At 43.6% G+C, this 22,582-nt stretch overlaps 1 protein-coding gene across 1 annotated transcript; it reads left to right on the top strand.

The window, feature by feature from the left end:
• Positions 1–11,252: 11,252 nt before the first annotated feature.
• Positions 11,253–22,582, top strand: dhodh (dihydroorotate dehydrogenase). The gene is made up of 9 exons (XM_079497842.1): positions 11,253–11,378; positions 11,959–12,171; positions 12,722–12,921; positions 15,903–15,985; positions 17,002–17,189; positions 17,704–17,817; positions 19,349–19,502; positions 19,960–20,119; positions 21,487–22,582. The coding sequence occupies exons 1-9, from the start codon at positions 11,361–11,363 to the stop codon at positions 21,644–21,646; spliced, it is 1,290 nt and encodes a 429-aa protein (XP_079353968.1). The 5' UTR covers positions 11,253–11,360; the 3' UTR covers positions 21,647–22,582.

Below are 22,582 nucleotides of genomic sequence, written 5' to 3'. Positions count from 1 at the left end.
CTCCCTCTCGGGCCAGCGTCGCCCCCCTCGGCACAGCATGCCTCTCCTCCCGGCCAGCATCGTCTCCCTCTGCCCAGCGTGCCTCTCTCTCGGGCCAGCGTCGTCCCCCTCGGCACAGCGCGCCTCTCCCCCAGGCCAGTGTCGTCTACCTCCGCTCAGCGCGCCTCTCCCCCGGGCCAGCATCGTCTCCTCCGGGCCAGTGTCATCCCCCTCTGCTCAGCATGCCTCTCCCCCGGGCCAGCGTCGTCTGCCTCGGCACAGCGTGCCTCTCCTCCGGGCCAGTGTCGTCTACCTCTGCTCAGCACGCCTCTCCCCCGGGCCAGCGTCGTCTCCCCCGGCACAGCGTGCCTCTCCTCCGGGCCAGTGTCGTCTCCCCCTGCTCAGAGCGCCTCTTCCCCGAGCCAGCGTCGTCTCCATCGGCACAGCATACCTCTCCCCCGGGCCCGCGTCACCTCCCTCCCTCAGCACAGCGTCGCCTCCTTCGGCACAGCGTGCCTCTCCCCTGGGCCAGCGTCGTCTCCCCCGGCACAGCGTGCCTCTCCTCCGGGCCAGCATCGTCTCCCTCGGCACGTGTGCCTCTCTCCTCCAGGCTAGCGTCGTCTCCCTCGGCACAGCGTGCCTCCCTCCTCCCGGTTCAGTGTCGTCTCCCTCCTCCGGGCCAGCGTCGTCCCCCTCGGCACAGCGTGCCTCTCCTCCGGGTCAGCGTCTCCGGACCTGTCTCCCCCGGGCGGACCTTAAAGCATCCGACGTAGCATTCCCACACCTATCCGGACCTCATGCTACAAGAAGGACACGCTAACTGGGCCCGTCACCCCCAACTCGAGTCATCCTCCAAGTCTCCTGCAGTCGCACGCTCCAGTGGGGGATTTGGCACCGGGATGCCAGTGCCCCCGCCGTCAACTTCAGCCACCAGCAGTCGTCGGCTCCAGCGAGGGAATCCGCCTCCGGGATGCCAGTGCACCAGTCGCCTCCCGACTGTCCACTACAGCAACTCAGTGCCTCTCTAACAACGACAACCTACTCATCCTACTCTCGCTCAATCGTCGTCTTACCGTCGTTCTACTCTAAATCAGAAGGGCTCTCCGCTAGCAACCTCCAACGATCACAGCCGGTCTCCTCATCCGGGCGCCATAGCTCCATACTGCCCACGTCTAAAGGACGCAGCAGTCCGCTCCAGCCGACAGCTCATCACAGTCCAGTTCCAAGCTCCACTCCCAAAGGAGAAGCTCGACTGACCCTGATCTCCAACCCCCCCACCTACCCCAGCCGTGCCAAACGTCTTTCTCCCCGCGCCATCCTAATTTCGCCATCGTCATCACAAGGTTCCATTCTGGCCGTCTCCTCGCCCACTGGAACGGCATCTCCTTCCACCGAGATCACCTCACCCACCCGCAAGACATTAACTTGTCCACAGAAGCCGTCCTTTACGCCGATTTTGGGGGTTTCTACAGCGCCAGATGGCCTGCCGCCGGACGAACCCCGGAGCTCGCAGGAGCCACGAATGGTCTCTCCAATCAATCCCAATTTACTCGGACAACACAGCCGTTGTCAATATCGTCGTCACGGGCCGCTCCCACTCCGTTATCGTGCCATTCATGGGCCATCTCATCTGGCACCCAGGTTCCCATCAGTTCCTCCCCCACGTCGCTCATGTTTCGGTCATTCCATGCCTTCACCGACACGGAGTTCAGACGTCACGCCTCTCCACGCAGGCCTTGATCCAACTCCAGCTCCCCATATCTGGCGCCGACATTTCAACCTGCAAACCCTGCCTTCTCCGGTCCACTCCTCCCGGATCCACATCAACAGTCGGGAACCCTCAACCTCTTCACCTATCGGTCAGCACGACAGAACTTCGCCACTCCCATAACCAAACCAACCTATCGTCGGCACCATCCAACCTCATCTCCATCGACCTCCAGGAACCCGCACAAGTCCCTCGTCGCCCGCCCCTCGCCACAGACCTTCTGGTCACATGCATACGAACTCTCCACTCAGGATACCGCTCTCCCCTCGTCAGTCGAACCCCAGGTCGACTACATCAAACACTCAAAGACTATCCTAACCTCAAGCCAAGCTCACCTGTCCTCTTCTCAGGAAACCAGTCGATCCTGAACCCTTCAAATAGCTCTCGACCTACCTTCCATACCAGAAGTCCCAGAGTTACTCTCCTTCAGATCCCCTCTTCACTTCCGAGTCCGGCCGCGTTGCTTCCAGACGTGGTTCCCCCAACGACCCTGCAACGTACCTGCTCTCTCCGGTATCTCCCCCACACACTACTCGGGCCATTCTTCCAGGACCGGTGCAGCCACCTCCACATCTCGCAACGGCATCCCCGACCACCTGATCCAAATCACGGGCCGCTGGTCCTCCCAGGCATATCTCCGCCATATCAGATCAGATCTGCAAGATCCGAAGGCCGCCCCATCTCGTCTCCCTTAATGAAGCTTTTGGGGGTCTGACGTGCCTCGGGAGCATGCCGGATCCCCGAAGCTTCCCCACCCCGGCTAAATCCCCGACGCCGTCGATGGCTCGTCGATGGCCATCACCTCGTGGTGGCATTCACGACCATCCATTTTGTTTCAATAAAATGTTAAACGTTTTCATTGGCGGTGTGTTCCTTGATAGTGAATTGGAGCTCATAGCCGAAGTTCAGGAGCAGGACCACACCTCCAACGCAGCTACCTCCACCTCCTATCAAGCCACATCCAATCAGGCCACATCCATCCCTATAACTACTAGCCCATCTAACCATGGCTCTCCCCTGTTCTCATTTCTCGCACCCCTCCCACCCACCCCATTTCTCATCCTACTCCCCCTCTCTCTCTCCCCCCTACAGGTTCCTGACGGGGGTCTGACGTGCCTCGGGAGCATGCCGGATCCCCGAAGCTTCCCCACCCCGGCTAAATCCCCGACGCCGTCGATGGCTCGTCGATGGCCATCACCTCGTGGTGGCATTCACGACCATCCATTTTGTTTCAATAAAATGTTAAACGTTTTCATTGGCGGTGTGTTCCTTGATAGTGAATAGCCCTATAATGTCTGACTGTGATCTTACATATACATTTCATGTATTCCAAATACACAGCCATAGATCGGTCCTATCCGTGCACGGTTAGCAGACTGACCTCATCTGCATTTAAACTTGTAGCACTATATGTACCTACATGCACTAGTGTTGTAGTTGAGTCCACCTAAAGCGAGTCCAAGTCAAGACCAAGTCAGAGGGGGGTGGGGTGGCAAGTCCGAGTCAAGACCGAGAGTGGGAGGAGGTCGAGTCCAAGTCGAGACCGAGACCACCGGGAGGTGAGACCAAGTCGAGACCGAGTCGAGACCAGATTTTTTTTTTACAGGTACATCAATCTTGAACACACTGCTATTATATTGTACTGATTTTAGAAAAGCTCAAAATTAGGTATACAGGCTGGTCAGTTGTATTATGCATAGCCTACTACAATGAACTCTATTCAAAAATTATGCATATCCCAAACTTGACCACAAGGGCGAGACTTGTCAAGGACTTGAGTACAACACTAGTGTACACACCCAATTGGATTGGTGTGGGGTGATTGATCACACCACCTGCCAATTGTGTGTCCCACACATTTGTGCTTCTTGAAGGAAGTTTTGATATGTTCAGTCCTGCATTCATTCCGGGCTCCTCGCCGTAGAGAATGTCGTCCGTGTGAATCTCATGGAAAAGTGGAGATATTTGACTAAATAAGGCCTACACGTTTTCTGCCAGAACGTTCAAATGAATATGAAATTAACTGACAAGGTCAGTCTGCTAACCGTGCACGGATAGGACCGATCTATGGCTATCTATGTAAGATCACATACATTCGGGGGCCGTCTACATGTTTTAAATGTTTCATGTAATCATCGAAGCCATAAGGGACCCTCAAGGACCACTGGGGTTCCCTGCCCCATAGCAGTGCAGTAAAAATTCTTACTGGTCCACAATGATTGGAAACAAGCCCTATAGGGGCTTGTTTCCATTCCAATCATTCCAATCAATCAATCAATCAATCAATCAATCAATCAATCAATCAATCAATCAATCAATCAATGTACTGTATGCAAAAGAGTGATGAAAGGAGTCGAGGGACAAAGGTATAGCATACCCAGGGTGCAGATATAGCCATGTAGCTGGCTACAATTAGATGTGGTGACAAGCTGAAGGGGATCCAGCTTCATATATGTGCAGAGGACTGGAACATTTTCATAGTTTTCTGTTGTGCTTTCAACCACTTACAAATACATATCCACGCACGCACGCACGCACGCACGCACGCACGCACGCACGCACGCACGCACACACACACACACACACACACACACACACACACACACACACACACACACACACACACACACACACACACACAATTATTCTCCCTATACACAGAAATGCATTTATGGACTGATGGCATTACATGTTAATTTATTGCTGAAATTCACACTTTTAACTAACAGAATAATTCCAGGAAAGAAATAGGCAGGACAATAAGGTAACATAATGATAACCTCCTATATACAGGTTTAATGTTTGTCTTTCCTAGACAAACATTAAAAACACCATTGTGGACAGAGTTGTTTTGTCACTAACACAAACATTAAATGCCATTAACAATGAACAGAGTTTAATGTTTGTTTTGTCTGTCACTGAGCAAATCGGTATATAATATGATGTTGTTTTGTTATGATATAAAAATATCCATTTTCTTTCACACAAAACATCTCACAATCTAATTGTTCCATGCCATGAAATATGCTGAGTGCTTTCATAATAATAATAATAATAATGTAGCTTTATTTGTATAGCACCTTTTAAGAACATGGCCACAAAGTGCTATTAACAGAAAGGAACACAAAACAAATCAAATAACACAGTAGACATCAAATAGGCACAGAATACAGTACAGTAGATCAATAACACAACAGAAGATACAAAATAAAATAAAAATCACAAAAAGGTGAGTCTTTAGGAGACACAGACTCTGCAAGTCTAATCTCCAGGGGCAGGGCATTCCAAAGTGACAGTGCTCAGATTGCAATGGCCCGGTCGTCTATAGTGTTTTTGCAACCTGTTTTAGGTAAGAAGTGCCATGCCAGATGACCTCAGCTCGCGAGCTTGCTTGTAAAGGTCAAGTAGGTCTGAAATGCACGACGGAGCAAGGCTGGACCTAGCCTTGTAGGTGAATAACAATATTTTAAAAATCGATTCTGACAAGACAGGCAGCCAGTGTATAGGGTGGCCAGAATAGGAGTGATATGGTGGAGCTTTCTGGAGCCAGTTAGGAGGCAAGCTTCTGCATTCTGAACTAATTGTAACCAGTGGATGGATGTTTTGGAGAAGCAGGAGTATAGAGCACCGAAGTCTGACGTCACTTTCAGTAGAGGGCACCAACACACAGGTTCATGTATTTTTTTATTTGTATTGAAATCGCCATAGGGCGATTTTAGGTCGCTTCATATAAGAACTGTGTTTGAAAAATAAACCGACCACCCCGGCCTTTCTGTCAGGGGAGTGGCTGTGCGTCGTTAATAATGTCCATTCATATTTGATACAGCCAGTTTCTGGAGAAAATGGAATTAATGTCGCCGCAAAAGCCTTGAAACTACTATATGAATGCAATGTCGCTGCTAATATACGTCACGCCCAGCTGTCAACACATTGCGTTCCTGAGATTCCTCGTTGACATAAGCTCAGCTGGTGGCGACTCGACTCGTACTAACCACGAAACATTAAATATCAATAAAATAAAAATAAAAATAAACGTAATTGACATTCAGTTTCTGTTGTGCGACGGAGAGATGCAGCCACACGCATACCCGGAAATGTAGTCTCTGGGTTTTTTGACTCGTTTCTAATGCTTATTTTGTTACTCTTTTGGTATATTTGTACATTTCCACCTTCAGTCGATGCTTCATATCCATATGAGTGAAAAGGCCGGGGTGATCGGTTTATTTTTCAACTACAGTTCTTATATGAGGCGATCTAAAATCCCCCTATGGAGATTACAATACAAATTAAAAAATACATGAACCTGTGTGTTGGTGCCCTCTACTGACAGTAGAGGGGAGTGACGTCAGGACTTCGGTGCTCTATAGGTAATTACAACACGTCAGTAAATTAATGCATGGATAACTTTTGTGAGGTTGGGGCGGGAAAGAAAGGGTTTGATTTTGTCTATGTTTTGATAGAAAGAGGACTGGACAACTTTCATTACGTGACCCTCAAGGGAGAGGTCGGAGTTGAGAGTGACACCCAGGTTTCTGGCTGCAGATGTAATGTTGGGAAGTAGGGGGCAGAGGCTATTTTCTACACGTGCTCTGTCAGACGGTGGGCCAAATATTTGGACTTCGGCTTTGGATTAATTAGGTTGGAGAAAGTTGTTTCCCATCCAAATCTTAATGTCGGCTATAGGCATGAGTTGCAGTTTGGCTATGCTGGTGGTGTCGTATGGATTGATGGGCAGATAAAGCTGGGTATCATCGGCATAGCAGTGAAATTGTTTATTGTGTTTCAGTATGATGTCGACGAGTGGGACTGTGGGAGCATGTACAGGGAGAACAGGATGGGGTCAAGAATTGAGCCCTGGGGGACTCCACAGTATAAGCTTTGAACTCACCAATGCGGACTGAGAAATGTCTGTCGCTTAAATATGAAGTAAACCAATTTAGGGTTGTGCCTTAAATGCCCACATATTTCTCCAGACGGTCTAAATCTAGGAGAAGAGCAGTTTCCTGAGTCTGTAGCTAGGAGAAGGTCGTTGACCACCTTCAGGAGGGTCGTCTCCGTGCTGTGGAGGGCACGGAAATCTGACTGAAACTTTAGAATAATATCAATCAAATCAATCAAAGGCTGTTCTCATTTAAGTATAGCCTATGAGCTTGGTGAAGACAACCCTTTCCAGGAACTTAGAAAGAAATTGTAATTTGGATATTGGTCTGAAGTTGCTTAGTGCAGAGGGGTCAAGGTTAGGTTTTTTAAGAAGGGGGAGACTAATGCAGTTTTGAAAAAGGGCGGATCCAGAGGACAGGGAACTGTTAATGATGGATAGGATGTGAACAAGCTTCCTTCACCGCATTGTTGTAACCTTTCATAAGGTATTTTAGCAGCTCGTGAAATACAATTAACTGTAATTCTGAGCTCTCTCCTTAGGGTACGAGTGTGATCATTCAGCCAGGGTGACGTTTTGTTGGTGGAGTTCGACCGGATTTTAAAGGGGGCTACTATGTCCAGCGTGGTCTGACAAATGGTGTTAAAATAATTGAGTTGGTCATTGGGGGATTGGTGAGAGCTGGAGTGGTTGCGGTGGAGACTTAAAGTTAAAGGGTTAATGATGCGATGGTTTGGTGGACGAGGGAATGGACAGCTTATTGAAAACGATGGTATTGAAAACGATGGTGGAAAGGACAGAAACACCCCCATAGCGTTAGTTTCTATATTCAAAATATTCACCCAGCCCAGAGGACAGGACATGTTCGAGGGTGTGGCCGGCCTAGTTTGTGTGTTGGACCAGTTGGGTGGACCAGTTGGGTGGACCGTAAAATCAAAGGATGCTAATAGGCTGAGGAAATCCTTAGCTACTGCGTTACTGGGGCAGCAGACATGAATATTGTGGTGAATACTTTGGCATAAGTAGGGATAACAGGTGTGAAAGTTCAGTGAGGAAAGAGCAATTTGGGGGGGTGGTACACTAAGACAAAGAGGATACGCTGTTGCTTAATACTGAATGCCAGATATTCAAATGAATCAAATTCACCGAAATAAAAGGATTAATAATTACAGCAACTCCACCACCTCGACTGCAAAAAAGAATACGTGGGGGGGAGGCCTCATTGAGGAGCTTAAAATATATTTTAGCCACGTCTCTGTGAGCATTAAAATATCGATATTGCTGGAAATAATAAGATTGTTGCAGATTAATTGTTTCTCATTGAGTGACCTGAGGCTCCAAAGAGCTAATTTGGCATGGCTGGGGGATGAATGTGTTTCTTTATTACAGGGGAGACGAAATGGAAAGGTGAGATTTTCAATGTTGATCCCAGAGAAGTTTGAGATCCTGTGGGGGACAGGTATTTGCTGCTGTCTGCAGGGCTCTGTTGTGATGGAAAGCAGACAGCAGTAGGTGTCGCTAGAGAGGGGGCTAGAGGGGGATAGGGGCAGAGGGGAAGTGGACAGTGCAGTGTTCAATGCAGGGGGCTAGCAGGCAGTATTATTGAAGCGTCCGCCTGGGCCGGAGGATGAACCCTGCTGGTGTTAGTGACCCTATATGACCTTTCCTCTACCATCCTTCAGCCAAAATGTCCACAAGTACATTCATGTTGCCTGCAGCTTCCTAAGCATTTGAGTTCACCCAGTGACCCAGACCAAAATTTGGCACTCTCAAAATCTGTTATTTCCAAATAATTGATATTTTTTCATACAGCAACGCATTGGAAAGAAAATGTACCTTGTAATTTGTAGTTTCAAATATTCAAGTATTTTAACACTGTAAAAAGCAAGTAGCCTACTCCAGTACAAAAGTAAGTACAAATTCGACTGAGCCACTAAGTGAAACATTTGTAATATTTTACCAGAATCCTTTCTTTCTTTCTTTCTTTCTTTCTTTCTTTCTTTCTTTCTTTCTTTCTTTCTTTCTTTCTCCTTGATTAGCATCAATGAATAGAATAAACAGGTTGTAATCATAATAGAATTGTAATTTGCTGTACACTCACCAGTGCTGGATTGCTGGTACTCCCCCAGAACCCCTTCCCCCAGCCACCAGGTCAAGTCGGTAGTGTTCCTTCCACGTGTGAACTCCTGGAGGAAACGTTTCACTGGACAGTCCATCAGTTTCAGGAGCTCTCCCCCTCGTTGTGTGCAGGCACTCCGGGCTTGAGTCCAATTCTTGAGTCCATGGGTAAATTCATAGCACAGATCTCTGAAAACATGTCTGAACTGTGGAGCAGAAATATTGTAAATTGCCTCATTCCCGTAATCTGTACAGGGTGCAGAACTTTCTGCCATTGATAGATATCCAAGAGCCATTCCCACAATGAAACATGTTTGATTGAACAAGTTCATGATTATTATAGTGTCTAAAGCAAAAACACATACTGCTGCAGCACTGAGGCTGAGACGGCAACTACATATTAACCAAGGGAACTTCTGTCTGTCTCAGGCAAATTAGAGTGCTTTCTCAAGAAAAACTGTGCATAATGTTTGTACTACATTAGGAAAATCACTCAGACACTCAAACAAGATGCAAATGAAAAACGTGCTTTTCCTAAGATAAACATCTTGTCCATGCAGCTCTGCTGTATGCAACCCTATTTTGCTATTTTGCACAAAAGCATAAAATGTGTTGATTGAGATAGCGGTTTATGAACAATTTACAATTTAGGCAATTAGAAGATGCTCTTAATCCAGAGCAGGAAATTGACAATATATTCCAAGAGAATATGAGACATTTTATTTGTTGTCTGTTTTTTCCAGCATGTGCCTTTACCATATATGTCTGACTTCCTGTTCATATACAGTAGCTGTCAGTCATTCATTGTATAGCTGTCAGTTTTTGACAGCTACAGTATGATAGTTTTCTGCTTGACAACCTTTCTGTCTGTCTGTCAGCCTGCCCCACAGCCTGGCTTTCCTATGAAAGCCAACCAAGGAACTACAATGTTGAGAGGATCTGACCTAGCCATTAAAGTTAAAAGTTGGGTCACGGTCACCAGACGCTCTCCTTGCACCATTACTGTAATGACAGTAATTACTGTAGCAATGACATGAATAACCTTTTAAACCTGGGAAGGAGTAGTGTGTGCCATGGTGTATTTGTGCCTGTGATTGCCTCTTCTCCATCTGTGTGCATCAAGGGTTTCCATGGAATACATGCAGCTCAGCTGTGGACTGTAATTACAGTATAGCTTATAGTTTAGTGATTGCAGACCTCCTGGCTGTAGATGAAGGGTTTCCTCCCCCTCGAGATAAGGCTTGCAGAATCTGTCCCCCGCTTTAAATCCCTCCTAAAAACTCACTTTTATAAAGCTGCTTTTAACACCTAAACGTTTCTAAACATTCCCTATTGTTCTTATGTCCTACTGCACTTCTGTACATTGCCTGTTCTTTATTTTTATTTTTTATTGTAAACTGTTGTTTTTGGTGTGCACTGCATTTGTTCTTATTTTATTTTTTGTAAAGCACTTTGTAACCTCGTTTTGAAAGGTGCTATATAAATAAAGGTTTATTATTATTATTATTATTTCCATAGAATACGTGTCAGACGGGCCCTGGCCTCTTTCTCTCTTACCCCTGACACAGTCAAGCCAGTCATGGTAGATGGTTGCCCACCCAAGAACTAAAAGCCTGCTATGGGGGGAAAACATGAGGTCTCTGTCTGACAACTTGTGATCTGGTATCAATTTGAATGCCATTGACGGCTCTAACAAATTCAAACACAGATGACTCATCCATATATAACACTGCACAGTGCACATCGTAGTCACCCCTTTGTTTACCTGTCTTATATCGTTTTTACACTTTTTGATTGATGAATTGATTGATTGATTGATTGATTGATTGATTTGATTGTAATTTTTATTTCACAGTATTTAGAAATACTATACAAAAACTGCTACTTTGTGGACGAAACCATGAAAGGCACAAGACTTGTTTACATCAGGGTCCACCATTTTCAATTTATCATAACAATTAAAGATGTACAAATATACACTTATATGAAAAATCAGGAAATCAATAAAGAAAGTAAAAAAGGGAAAAACGTGTACAGTATATATGGGGAAAAAGGGGGATGGGGCCTGGGGGGTTCTCAGATTTTTATTCCGGGGGCCAGTTTCAAATTGCAGCCGTCCGTAGGTGCTCTTTGAGAGCGGTTTTAAAGGTATATTCAGTGATTTCACTTAATACAAATATCACTTATCTTTTCATATTTTCACATTTTTTGTCCAGCGTCCAATTTGTAAATTCCATGCACTCCAGTGAACAGCATAATTTAGGTTTTTGTTTTTACTAGTTTCAATTAGTTGTACTGTTATTATTTATTTATGTTTTTAATACAAAGAAACATATTAAAGCATCGTTTAAATCATGCTTCATTTATAGTTTTCATTTGAAAATGAACAGTTTTTCAATGGACTCAGTTTACTCTAGACCTATTTTTTTACAGTCGGCTACTCTAGTGAGTAAACTGAATCCATTGAAAAACTGTTCACGTTCACTCTTATTTTGAAGAGTTCGTCCACCGGAAGTTTAGCTGGCTAGACGCTGCTCGCCTTGCGGTTGTGTAAACGTTTCCAATGCATAGAGTTGTGTTCCAATGTCCTTTCTAGTACGGTGACAAACCTTCCCCATGGCGGGACGACTTAAGGTAATTTTACTGTACAGTATCATATACGAGATGATCAGCTCTGTTAAATCGTGAATGACAGTATGGTCACCTTATTCAGTAGTTGAACTTTGCATGTTTGCTAGCTACACCACCACCAGGCTTCCCGTATCCTATCTTAACCACCTTTTACGACTTGAACCCCAGCATCCATAATATTAATTTCTGTCTGGGGAACATTTGCCAAAAGTAGCAGATCTACAAGCTCACAACGTAGATCGGCTATGTTTCGTGAAGATATTTGAACCGGTCCATATACATAGCCAACTTAGATCCAGTTTACTAAAGTGACATGGTTTAAGTCAAGACAGTAATAATATGTACACATGTTCAACAATGAAAGAGACCATGTGGACTGGAGTGGGGAGGGGACTGGGGAGACAGCCATGGTAGAATTTAATTGATGAAAGAACTCTTTTCAGTCTTGATCCAAGGCTGTTTGGTTTAAAGAGAGATGATGTATGCACAATTTTGCACATTCTGGATTTCTTTAACTTTTCCCTTTGACACTGTAAAATCATCATTGCTTTTCTTGAGGACATCTTCATCTTCTTCATTGTAGAAGCAACTAAAGGATGCGGTGAAGATCATTGGCTCCGGTGGCCTCATGCTTGCTTCCTACCTCACTGTGGTTGGAGATGAGCGTTTCTATGCCAACCAACTCATTCCCTGCCTGCAGAGGATTGTGGGTGCAGAGACGGCCCACGTGGTGGCGGTGAAGATGATTGGTTTCGGCATGGTACCTCTAAACAGTTACCAGGACCCTGCTTCTCTGGTGAGTGTGAAGGGCATCTCTATTGCATAATACAGTATACTAATTATTACCATCAGTGGTTCTCAAACCAACTTACAGTATATGTATTTGGTTGCGGACCCCCATCAGACAATATGTTGTGCCAGCAGGGACCCCCATACAAGATTTGTGTTCTAAACGGCTTTCATACCACATTGTTCTAATTTTTTCAAGATCTTTTTGAAAATATATCTGCAGATCTATAAGCTTACAATGCTTTGTGAGCTTGTAGTTTGGCTACTTCCAAATAGCTGAGTTGAAGTGCTTAAACAGATCATCTTAAATGAACACATTTAGCTGGGGAGTGGGGATCCCCTGGAAAGTGGGGATCCCTGGACGCAATCAATATTTTTTTTTACAAATGTATACGCCAAAAATGGCATATCCACAAGTTGTGAGCTACAAGCTTACAACTTGTAGCTCTGCTGTTTCCGGCGATTGACACAATCGTACAATGTCTAAAATAGGGGTTTGCCTCGCTGATATGTTGAATATTGGACATTGTATGACTTAATTGTTGTTGTGTCAACAGGAAGTGAATGTCCTGGGACGGAGGTTCAAGAACCCTATTGGGATTGCAGCAGGCTTTGACAAGCATGGAGAGGCTATAGATGGACTGTACAAAGTGGGTTTTGGCTTTGTCGAGGTAGGGACCATCACCCCCAAACCTCAGCAAGGCAACCCCAAACCACGCGTGTTCCGTTTGACAGCCGACCAAGCAGTCATTAACAGGTGGGCCTTGAGGAAGCTGTGTAGGGGTAATCTGTCTGTCTGTCTGTCTGTCTGTCTGTCTTGATTAATTGTTAGTCCCTTCTGTATACCTCCATTTTATTCCTCCGATTGGCTACCGCCGATCACGTGACACGCGAGTCATGCAGTGATATGCATGTTGAGAAGCAGTTGCTGCGTTCCTCCCCCGTTTAGAATGCTCCCCCTTTTAGAACGCTGAGAGAGCTGCTGCCGAGCAACAGCATAGCAGCATGTGTGTGTGTGTGTGTGTGTGTGTGTGTGTGTGTGTGTGTGTGTGTGTGTGTGTGTGTGTGTGTGTGTGTGTGTGTGTGTGTGTGTGTGTGTGTGTGTGTGTGTGTGTGTGTGTTCCTCGGACTCACATATGTCTCGTGGACACACACACACACACAGTGTGTGTGTGTGTGTGTCCACGAGACATATGTGAGTCCGAGGAATACACACACCCCCAGGGAATGCTTTGTGGACCACTTGGGGGTCTGCGGGCCACCTGCCTAATAATTTTGTGCCCATCCCAACTTCCCAAGTTCATCAATTATCAACTCCCTCTCCCAGACTGAGTAGCTTACACCTCAAAATACATACATCTATTAAATCACATTACCCACACTATACAACATTTGGTGTTCATATATTCGAATGGGTAAGGTCTAGTTTACTCTATTTTAGTTTTGTTCTAGTGTTGGCATTGTGTGGTAGCATGATAGATAATGTATGTTCCTTTGAACGAGATCAAAAATGTAATGGCAGAATAACAAACAATAAGGGCGCCCTGGTGGTTAACCTGTTGGAAAGCATACTATTAAGGCTCGGCTAGGTTGGAATCCAACCTTGCTGCATGTCCTTCCTTATCTATTTTACTGCCATTTATTTTCTCTCTCCACTGTAGCTAAAGACTTACAATGTAATAAATCATCTCTATCTTATGTTCACTTGAGATTTAACATTGTCCATGTCCACCAGTGTGGATCCTGGCTGTGTAGACTAGAAGAAACATTGTCTGAGACAACAAAAGTTTAATAATACATATGCAGTGTATGGACGGAGGGGCGCATTCTGTTGTATTATGCATTCTGTTGTATTATGGCAGCTTAATTATTGAGTATTTCTATATTAAATTATGTTAGTGAGTACTGTATAAGCCCGCAGACTCTAGAGTTTAATGTTTACCATTATGTACGAAAACAAACGGGGTGTTTTACAATAACAAGGAGGGTCTTGATGCCCAATTAACTAGTGGAAAATGGCAACCGTCATCAATTACAGAGGAATGAGGAATCCTTGAATGTTACTTTGTGTTTGATGTTATAAGGCATTGCATGCTGCCCTCAGTACTGTATTTTATGCTAAAGACTAGTTTTTAACATTAACATTTTTTTAAACTTTCTTTTACCATGTTCAAAGAGAATATGCATTGCTGACTACATACTGCATCTCTGATGCCCTTCGGAATTTAAATATCTGGTAAAAGGCCTGAGGATATGGCTTCCTATTACCACTTTTTACTTACTTTATACAAGTTAAAAATGCAAATTAATTACCGCCTGGCGTTTACAAGCCTTTCATGTTTTGCTTAATTTATGTACTCTGGAAGTCTAGAGACATGCTCATAAATATGAATGGGTTGCTATACCAAAATAGTGAAAAATGATAACGTACATTTAATTCTATACCAAGAAAGTGTTTGGAACTTGTTAACATAAGTCAAAGTCATGCAAAATTGAATTAACATTAATTTGACCAAACAAAAGAGAAGAAAATAATTATTTTGCAATGAAAAAATAAACTAGAAAAAGAGGTTGTATAACAAGGGAAAAATAATGATATACTGTAACACGTAACCGTATATTCATAGTGTTTAGTAGTGCGTGTACAAAGATCGGTGCAGTTATAGGTGAAAACATGAATTGGCCTGTTATAGCGCCACCATGAGGCTGATTTGAAAGTTGTAAGTGCCATTTCTTCCACTGCCTAGTGGGAATGTGTGCTTAATTTCAGGGAAATTGCAAGCTGTGTTCAAGATTTGAGGTATTTTGTTCAAAATGAACCAATCCTGCAAACTTTGGAAGGCAATCTTAGGCAATCGGGATGGAATATGGGAAAGCGGACAGATTTGTGTTGATCGTATGACTCTGGAGATAGTGTATACCGAATTGTGTGATGTATGGATAAAATGCGTACGAGTAATCTACAGAACTGTGTTTTTGCAAAATCGGCCTCATGGTGGCACTAACCGGCAGATGTGGTTTTTCCTTTGCCTGTAGGGAGTGCGCCTACAAAGTTGTACACAGATCGGTGCAGTTTTAGGTAAGAACATGAATTGGCTTGTTATAGCGCCACCATGAGGCTGATTCGATTTTTTTAAAGTGCCAATTCTTCCTCTGTCTAGTGTAGTGGGAATGTGTGTGCATAATCTTAGCCAATGGGGATGGAAAATGGGGAAGCGGACAGGTCTGTGTTGATCACATGACTATAGTATAGAGATAGTGTATACCGATTTGTGTGATGTATGGATAAAATGTGTATGAGAAATATAAAAAATCACACCCGTGTGAAGTGAGGGGCGCTTTACCAACCCTTATCGTCTTACATCATCGCGATATCATAAAGCATCATATGCCGATTTGCTCAGTGACAGACAAAACAAACATTAAACTCTGTTCATTGTTAATGGCATTTAATGTTTGTGTTAGTGACAAAACAAACATTAAACTCTGTCCATTGTCAATGGCGTTTTTAATGTTTGTCTAGGAAAGACAAACATTATGTTACCTTATTGTCCTGCCTGTTTTTTTCCTGGAATTATTCTGTTAGTTAAAAGTGTGAATTTCAGTCCATAAATGCATTTCTGTGTATAGGGAGAATAATTAAGTACGTGTACTTACTGTGTGTGTGTGTGTGTGTGTGTGTGTGTGTGTGTGTGTGTGTGCGTGCGTGTGCGCGTGTGTGTACGCGTGCGCGCGCAGGTATGGATTCAACAGCTGTGGCTTGGAAGATGTGCAGGTGAGGCTGAAGGCTAGGGAAGCAGCCCAGCAGGAGCTGAGCAAAGGTAGAAACATACAGTATCTTGGCTTTCTGTAGAGAGTAAAGGCCTATTCATACTCCAGTTTTAGGTGATAAGGTGACCACCCAAACGGTGGTTAGTAAGAACGGAGAGATGTGTTTGGGTGAGCGGTGGGTTGCTTACCACCGTGGTGTGACATCATGTTGTAGTTTTCGGTGGTCACCTATAACCTAAAACTGCAGTTATGAATAGGCCTTTAGAGTCTGAAGGCTTTATACTATAGTACTAGTTGAAGGCTTTATACTATAGTACTAGTTGTGACTGTGTCAGAAGTAAACCTAATTCGCAAGACATGGCCAAAGTACTTTTGGAGGTCCCCAGCCCTAAAGGTTGAGAACCCTTGTGTTATAGCACCACCAGGAAGCTTGACTTTGCAAAGAAAATGACACAGGCAAGACCCCCTTAGATAGCACTTTTTAGACTTAGATAGCATTTGAAACAGACTTATAGCATGTCATGTAGACAGCACAATAATTGCATTGTATGTAGTCATAGCACATCATAGTACATACTGTATGTATAGCATAGTATAGTATATATGTATAGTTAATATGTATAGTGTCATTATATAGATATGTTCTAGTTATGTTCTTAGCTTACGCATGTTTCTTGATAAATGCATTTTATATATGTGATGTTTTCCCATACTTTTGTTCTTGCCTAATGTAAGTCGCTCTGGATTAAGAGCGTCTGCTAAATGCCTAAATTGTAAATTGTAACCTATTTAACCATGTCAGGTTGTCTAAACAAGTACCCAAATCGTGAAACTGCATCTTTAAAGAATTACTATTTTACTAGTGTGCTTTGGTTTCCCAAAGAAAATGTGGATACATGGGCAATACTTATTTTATTCTGTTCTTCTCTAGTCTGATGATCTTGACCTGCCCTTGTTTCATTTTTATTTGCTATTTATACTGCCCAATTAGCACATGTACTTACTCTGCCCCAATGAGTCATTGTGTGTGTTTCTGTGTGTCTGTCTGTGTGTATCTCTCTTCTAGCTGGACTGCCCCTGGGCATCAACCTGGGGAAAAACAAGTTGTCTCAGGATGCGGGGGCAGATTACCTGGAAGGAGTGAAAGTGCTAGGCCCTCTAGCCGACTACTTGGTTGTAAACGTGAGCAGTCCTAATACCCCAGGTCTCAGGAATCTACAGGGAAAGGCTGAGCTCCATCAGCTCCTGCAAAAGGTAGGTCTCTTCCTCCTCTGTGTCCATAGTAGGCGACCATAATAATGTGAATCATGACGAGACGGACAGACTGGGGGAGTTGAGTTGTTCTCAATGCGTGAATAACTTCAGTTGAGTCCTCACAATTCCCTTGTTTAGTAGTCTAGGCTGTTTGCAAGCTGTTTGCAAGGCTAATTGAGCCATAGATCGGCTTCAGAGCGGCACATAATTAACAAATTAGCAAATAAATCAATATACTTTTAGTGAGGCATGGTGTCGACGACCCCCAGTGAATGCTCCACGGACACAGGCTGGGGACCCCCGACATAAAGCACAGAATAAATCACTATGGTCTATTGGATTAGGTACATTGGTCATTGGACAATGTGAAAATATGGTGGAATATTCAATTCTTAAATAGACATTTTGTTTGCCATTTTAGCTGACTCAGTTGTACTCGGTGTTCTGTACAGATCATCTCCATCTATGATTACTGTTGCTACCGCTCCATTTAACACAAACTCATTTCCCTCAGGTGCTGAAAGAGCGTGATGCATTGCCAGGAAATAATAAACCCCCTGTGTTGGTGAAGATTGCCCCTGACCTCACTTTCCAGGACAAACAAGACATTGCTGATGTTATCACTGAGGTCAGCATCCATTAATGGTTGTTGATTTCTAGATCTAATACCACATTTGCAATGCATGGCTGAATTACAAGTTTTTGTCTTCAAATGTGTTTTTCAAATGTATATTTCTTCAAATGTCTTTCTTATATCTTGGCATATAGCAACTATAATTCGCCAACCTGCTTTCATATACAACATTATTTACAATCCTCATCACAGCAGTGTTTTACCCCAACTCAACTCATCCAGAATAGATGATGCTTCTCTTATACCATAGTGGACATGACGTTTTGAGTATTTTTTGTTCTAAAGAAGAAGAAAAAATACTCGAAACGTCATGTCCACTATGGTATAAGGAACCTTAAATATCTTTTTACGTTTTTGGAGCATTACTCGGTGTGCGGACCTTATTTTTTGTTCTATTGTTTCTACATCGGCCCGGTACCTGACTTTAAATGAGTGGATGTGCGTGCTTTATTGTACCTTTCTCTACTTTTCTTTACCTTCAGTATTGTTCTCTGCTGCTTCATTTAATTGACTCTGCGGTTAGACTTGTGTGTTCATTGGGGCAAGACAGAGACGAGAGTTAACAGTTTAAGGGCCCCAGACGGAGGTCTCCGTCCCATTAATTAATTACGTGCGATGCCCTGGACGGAGATTGATTAATAGGATGGAGATTATTGATATCAAAACCGATCGCATCGGTCCACAGGCTGGGAGCGTTTGTTGCGCAACATTCGATGTCGCGCAACAGTGGGACGTCATCGAAAATCTAACCCTCCATTTTAGCCGACGAGATCGAAAATCTTAAAACGTTAATAACTCTTGATCTAAATCATTCCGTCCAATTCTATGAAAAGATTAGTATTAGACGGCCCACCACGGTCCCGTCGCTAGTCGCGGTAGAATTAATCATACCTCCCGTTGTCGATCGCCTCTAGAGTGTTTTGGCTACATCAAGGTACTTCGGCCACATCCGGGATAACATCCGGCCCGTCGCTAAATGTGCTCCGCTGCTATAAATCGCTGGGCGCTCTGATTTAATGGATTAAATAACCGGGCCCTCAAGGTGTTAATGGAATCGATGAAATAGAGGATCCTCAACTCAGCGCATTTGAAGAGCACTCTTTCTGTTTACCACCACTGCCTGACGTCTCATATCCTCCTACGCTCGCCACTTCTCACACCTGCAGTTAATTAGCCTGTCAACAAATGTGTGTGTTGGCCATGTACTGGAGAACTACTGTAGCTGGTTCATATTCAGTACAGCTGTGGTTCTCAAAGTGGTGTCCGGGGACAGAAATCAGTTTAACCATTTGAAAATAGCTGATCTACAAGCTCACAATGCATTGTAATGCATGTGAGCTTGTAGATCTGCTATCTATTTTCCAAAAAGTTGTAAAAAAAAAAAAAAAAAGAACCCACACAAATCTTGTATGGGGTCTCTGGCACAAAATATTTTCAGATGGGTGTCAATACAAAAGTTTGAGAAACACAGTATCTATTCCTACTTATTTTTTCTCTCTCTTATCTCTGTGTTTGTGTTTTGAAGCTGGGAGTGGACGGTCTTATGGTCTCTAATACCACAGTGACCAGACCAGAGACACTGCAGGACCCTCATGGGTCTGAGGCGGGGGGGCTGAGTGGTCAACCTCTGAAGGAGATCTCCACACAGGCCATCAGTGAAATGTACAGCCTCACCAAAGGTACACACCTAATTTACTTGCTCAAATGTGTTTGACTTCATTTACTGTATTGATTATGTGAATAAAAGCACAAGATAACACTGCTACCAGTAATAATGGTGTTTGTCAATGGACCCTATACTCAAGGCTACGTTATTGTTACATCTTGTGTACAAGTACATAAGAATAAAACTTTTTTTTAAGATATTTTTTTGGCTTTTTCTGCCTTTTATTGATAGGTTGAAAGTAGACTGACAGGAAATGGGGGGATGACACGCGGCAAAGGCCAGGCTGGCTTGGCAGCCTAGGTGCCCAGACGGTTGAGCTAACCGTCCGGGCCCATAAAACTTATTTTTGTTCATAATAAAACGAGATAAAAAAGATTTTAAAAAAGTGCCAAAAAATGTGATTATCAGTGTATGTACACGTTCATATTAGCTTGGTTATATGCACCAACTTATCCCTTGTGTGGTTCTAGGTAGTATACCAATCGTCGGAGTTGGCGGTGTGGCCAGTGGGCAGGATGCCATGGACAAGATCCGCGCTGGCGCATCATTGGTTCAGCTTTATACCGCATTCACCTATCAGGGACCACCCATTGTGCGGCGGATAAAGCGGGAGTTGGGACAGCTTCTCAAGTGAGTGTTAAACATGTGAGAGTTACTGGTACCGTCTTTCCTACCTCTTTCTGTGCCCTTGACGTGTTTTCCACTGGAGGGCGCTGTTCGCTAAACTATGGATCATCCATGGTTTCATCCTTCGGAACACTTCTGAACACGTAGATCGCGTGACCGGAAAACAAATATGCTCACGCACGCACGCACGTAGAAGCCAATGGAAAACATATGCAATCCAATCCATGCAATGTGCGCAGAGCAGGCTCTCGATCACAGCTTGTATCGTTCAAAGTTCAAACGGATTCCCGAGTGTGGACCATGATTCTTTTCCAATTCCAGGACATCCGTGTGAGTCATTTGAGAGCACCCATGCACGGAATGGAGCGATGCAAAATATTCTGTGATTTTTCAAAGGAAGGTAAAAAAAAAGCTATAAATCAATTCGATCCCAGGTTCCCCCAGAGTTTGTCGAAGTGTCCTTGAGCAAGACTCTGAACTAGTGATGGGAGATTAATCGGCAAACACATCGGTATCGGCCGATTTTAGTTGTTTAATCTGCATCGGTTTGATTTATCAATCAGACCGATTAATTAATCGGTCCGATTAATCGGTCTGTCTTTTCAGATAAACAAGCCTAAAGTAACAGCTTGAACAGATCTACAAGCTCACAATATTAAATATAAAGGTATTTAAATTAAAACTGACTTGCCTAAGCCTGCAGTGCAGACACCCTGTTACATGTATTTTTCAGAATGGACAAAATTATTATAATTTTTCAATACAGAATGAGATCATATCGACATCGTTAATATCGGTTATCGGCCATAACAGCAATTCATTATATCGGATATCGGCCAAAATTTCTCATCGGCACATCCCTACTCTGAACCCATAATTCTTCCTGATGTGCTGGTTGGTGCCTGCCTTGCGTGGTTTCCTATAGGTAATGCACAGTGTATAGGTAATGTATCTATGTAAAGCGTGTTGGATAAAAGCGCTATAAATGTGCCATTTACCTGTCAGAGAGGGGAGTGTGTGTACACATGCAGAAGGTTCAGGCCTATGTTACACATCACTAGGTTAGTGATGTGTAACATAGGTGACACTAACACAGCTTCCTTTTGACATCTTAAATCCTCTAGACTTGGTAAACTGAACCTGAGTTGGCTCTGGATTAGGACCGCTTTTTACTATGTACACCAAATCCTTTTTTTTGCCAAAAATAGTGTAATGTACAAGTGCAGACCTGCTAATGTCCCCCCCACAAATTATGGATTATCGGGTGACTTAGTTCAACAACCTTCAAAATGTTTTTTACATCATTGTAGCGTATTTATATTCTTCTTTAATGTGATCGTTATTCCCTAATATCAACCATCTTTTCACAGGGATCAGGGTTTCAGCAGTGTATCACAGGCAGTAGGCGCTGACCACAGGGCAGCAGATGGGACTACACATGAACACAGTCCACGTAGAGACAAGGAAAATGTGAACACAGACATTGGGATCACTACAGAACCAGTCGGTCTGTCTGCCAGCACTAATTAGACTGGATGACTCTTAAATTACGCTGCCAATTACTGTGTGCTGCCAAGAGACCCCTTCACTTTTGCGGGTTGTTTGTGTGTGTGTGTGTTTAGTTTCTACTCCCTCCTGTTGTGACTGACTGACACTGTGACTGAGTTCTTGTTGTCCTAGTGTAGTCTTCTTTGTCCTGTCTGTTTCAAAGATGTGTTCTCAGCTCACTTTAGTTGAATGCATTCTTTGAGAATCCAAAAGGGAAGATTTCAGAGGTCAAGGAAGGAACCTTTGAATGGGATACATTTGAATACAATAATAACAAAACGTCCTGCCTTAACAAAACAGTAGGATACTTTGGTAAATGTTTGAGTTCATCATCATGATAAGGTAGCTACACGACCCAAAGCGATATTATCGCTTCGTTGCACAGTTGATTAGAAATTGATTATTTCTAATCAATTGTATATAATAATATAATGATGATGATAATAATACAAATATCTACTAAAGTAACCTATTGCTTTAAGTTTAAAGCCTTTTCTGGTCATGTTTTTATGACACTTGTACAATTGTTGTGTAATGTTGATTACTTGCTGTATTTGACTCAGAATGTATGGTTCGTTATTGGGAAGCTGCCCTGTGGTTGCAACCTTTATTTCAGATGTTTACTGTTTAATATTCAGTATGATATTGTAGCAAATGTTACACAATTGCTCAACTCCATCCAAACATACATGTAGCATCACAAACTAATGTATAAAGGCAATTTATGTGTAAAGGAAATACTTATTTCATGATTGCTGGAAAGATGTACCAAATTTAATACTGTAAAACTTTCAAACCATTTGTAATGATTTGAACAGTTTTTGTGTTCATTCGTTGGTGACATTCAGTATTAATAGAGGTTGCCCATTGTGATAAAATAATAATAAATTCGAATGATGTGAATCTCGGGATCCAAAA

This window comes from Electrona antarctica (genome assembly GCF_951216825.1).
Source record: "Electrona antarctica genome assembly, chromosome: 3".
Taxonomy (NCBI): domain Eukaryota; kingdom Metazoa; phylum Chordata; class Actinopteri; order Myctophiformes; family Myctophidae; genus Electrona; species Electrona antarctica.
This window is presented reverse-complemented; position numbering and strand designations above follow the sequence as displayed.

Bases quoted from the DNA above. Each gene is read 5' to 3' on its own strand.
- dhodh (XM_079497842.1), top strand. The intron at 12,172-12,721 runs GTGAGTGTGAAG...TTGTGTCAACAG, and splicing joins ACCAGGACCCTGCTTCTCTG to GAAGTGAATGTCCTGGGACG. The intron at 15,986-17,001 runs GTAGAAACATAC...TCTCTCTTCTAG, and splicing joins CCAGCAGGAGCTGAGCAAAG to CTGGACTGCCCCTGGGCATC.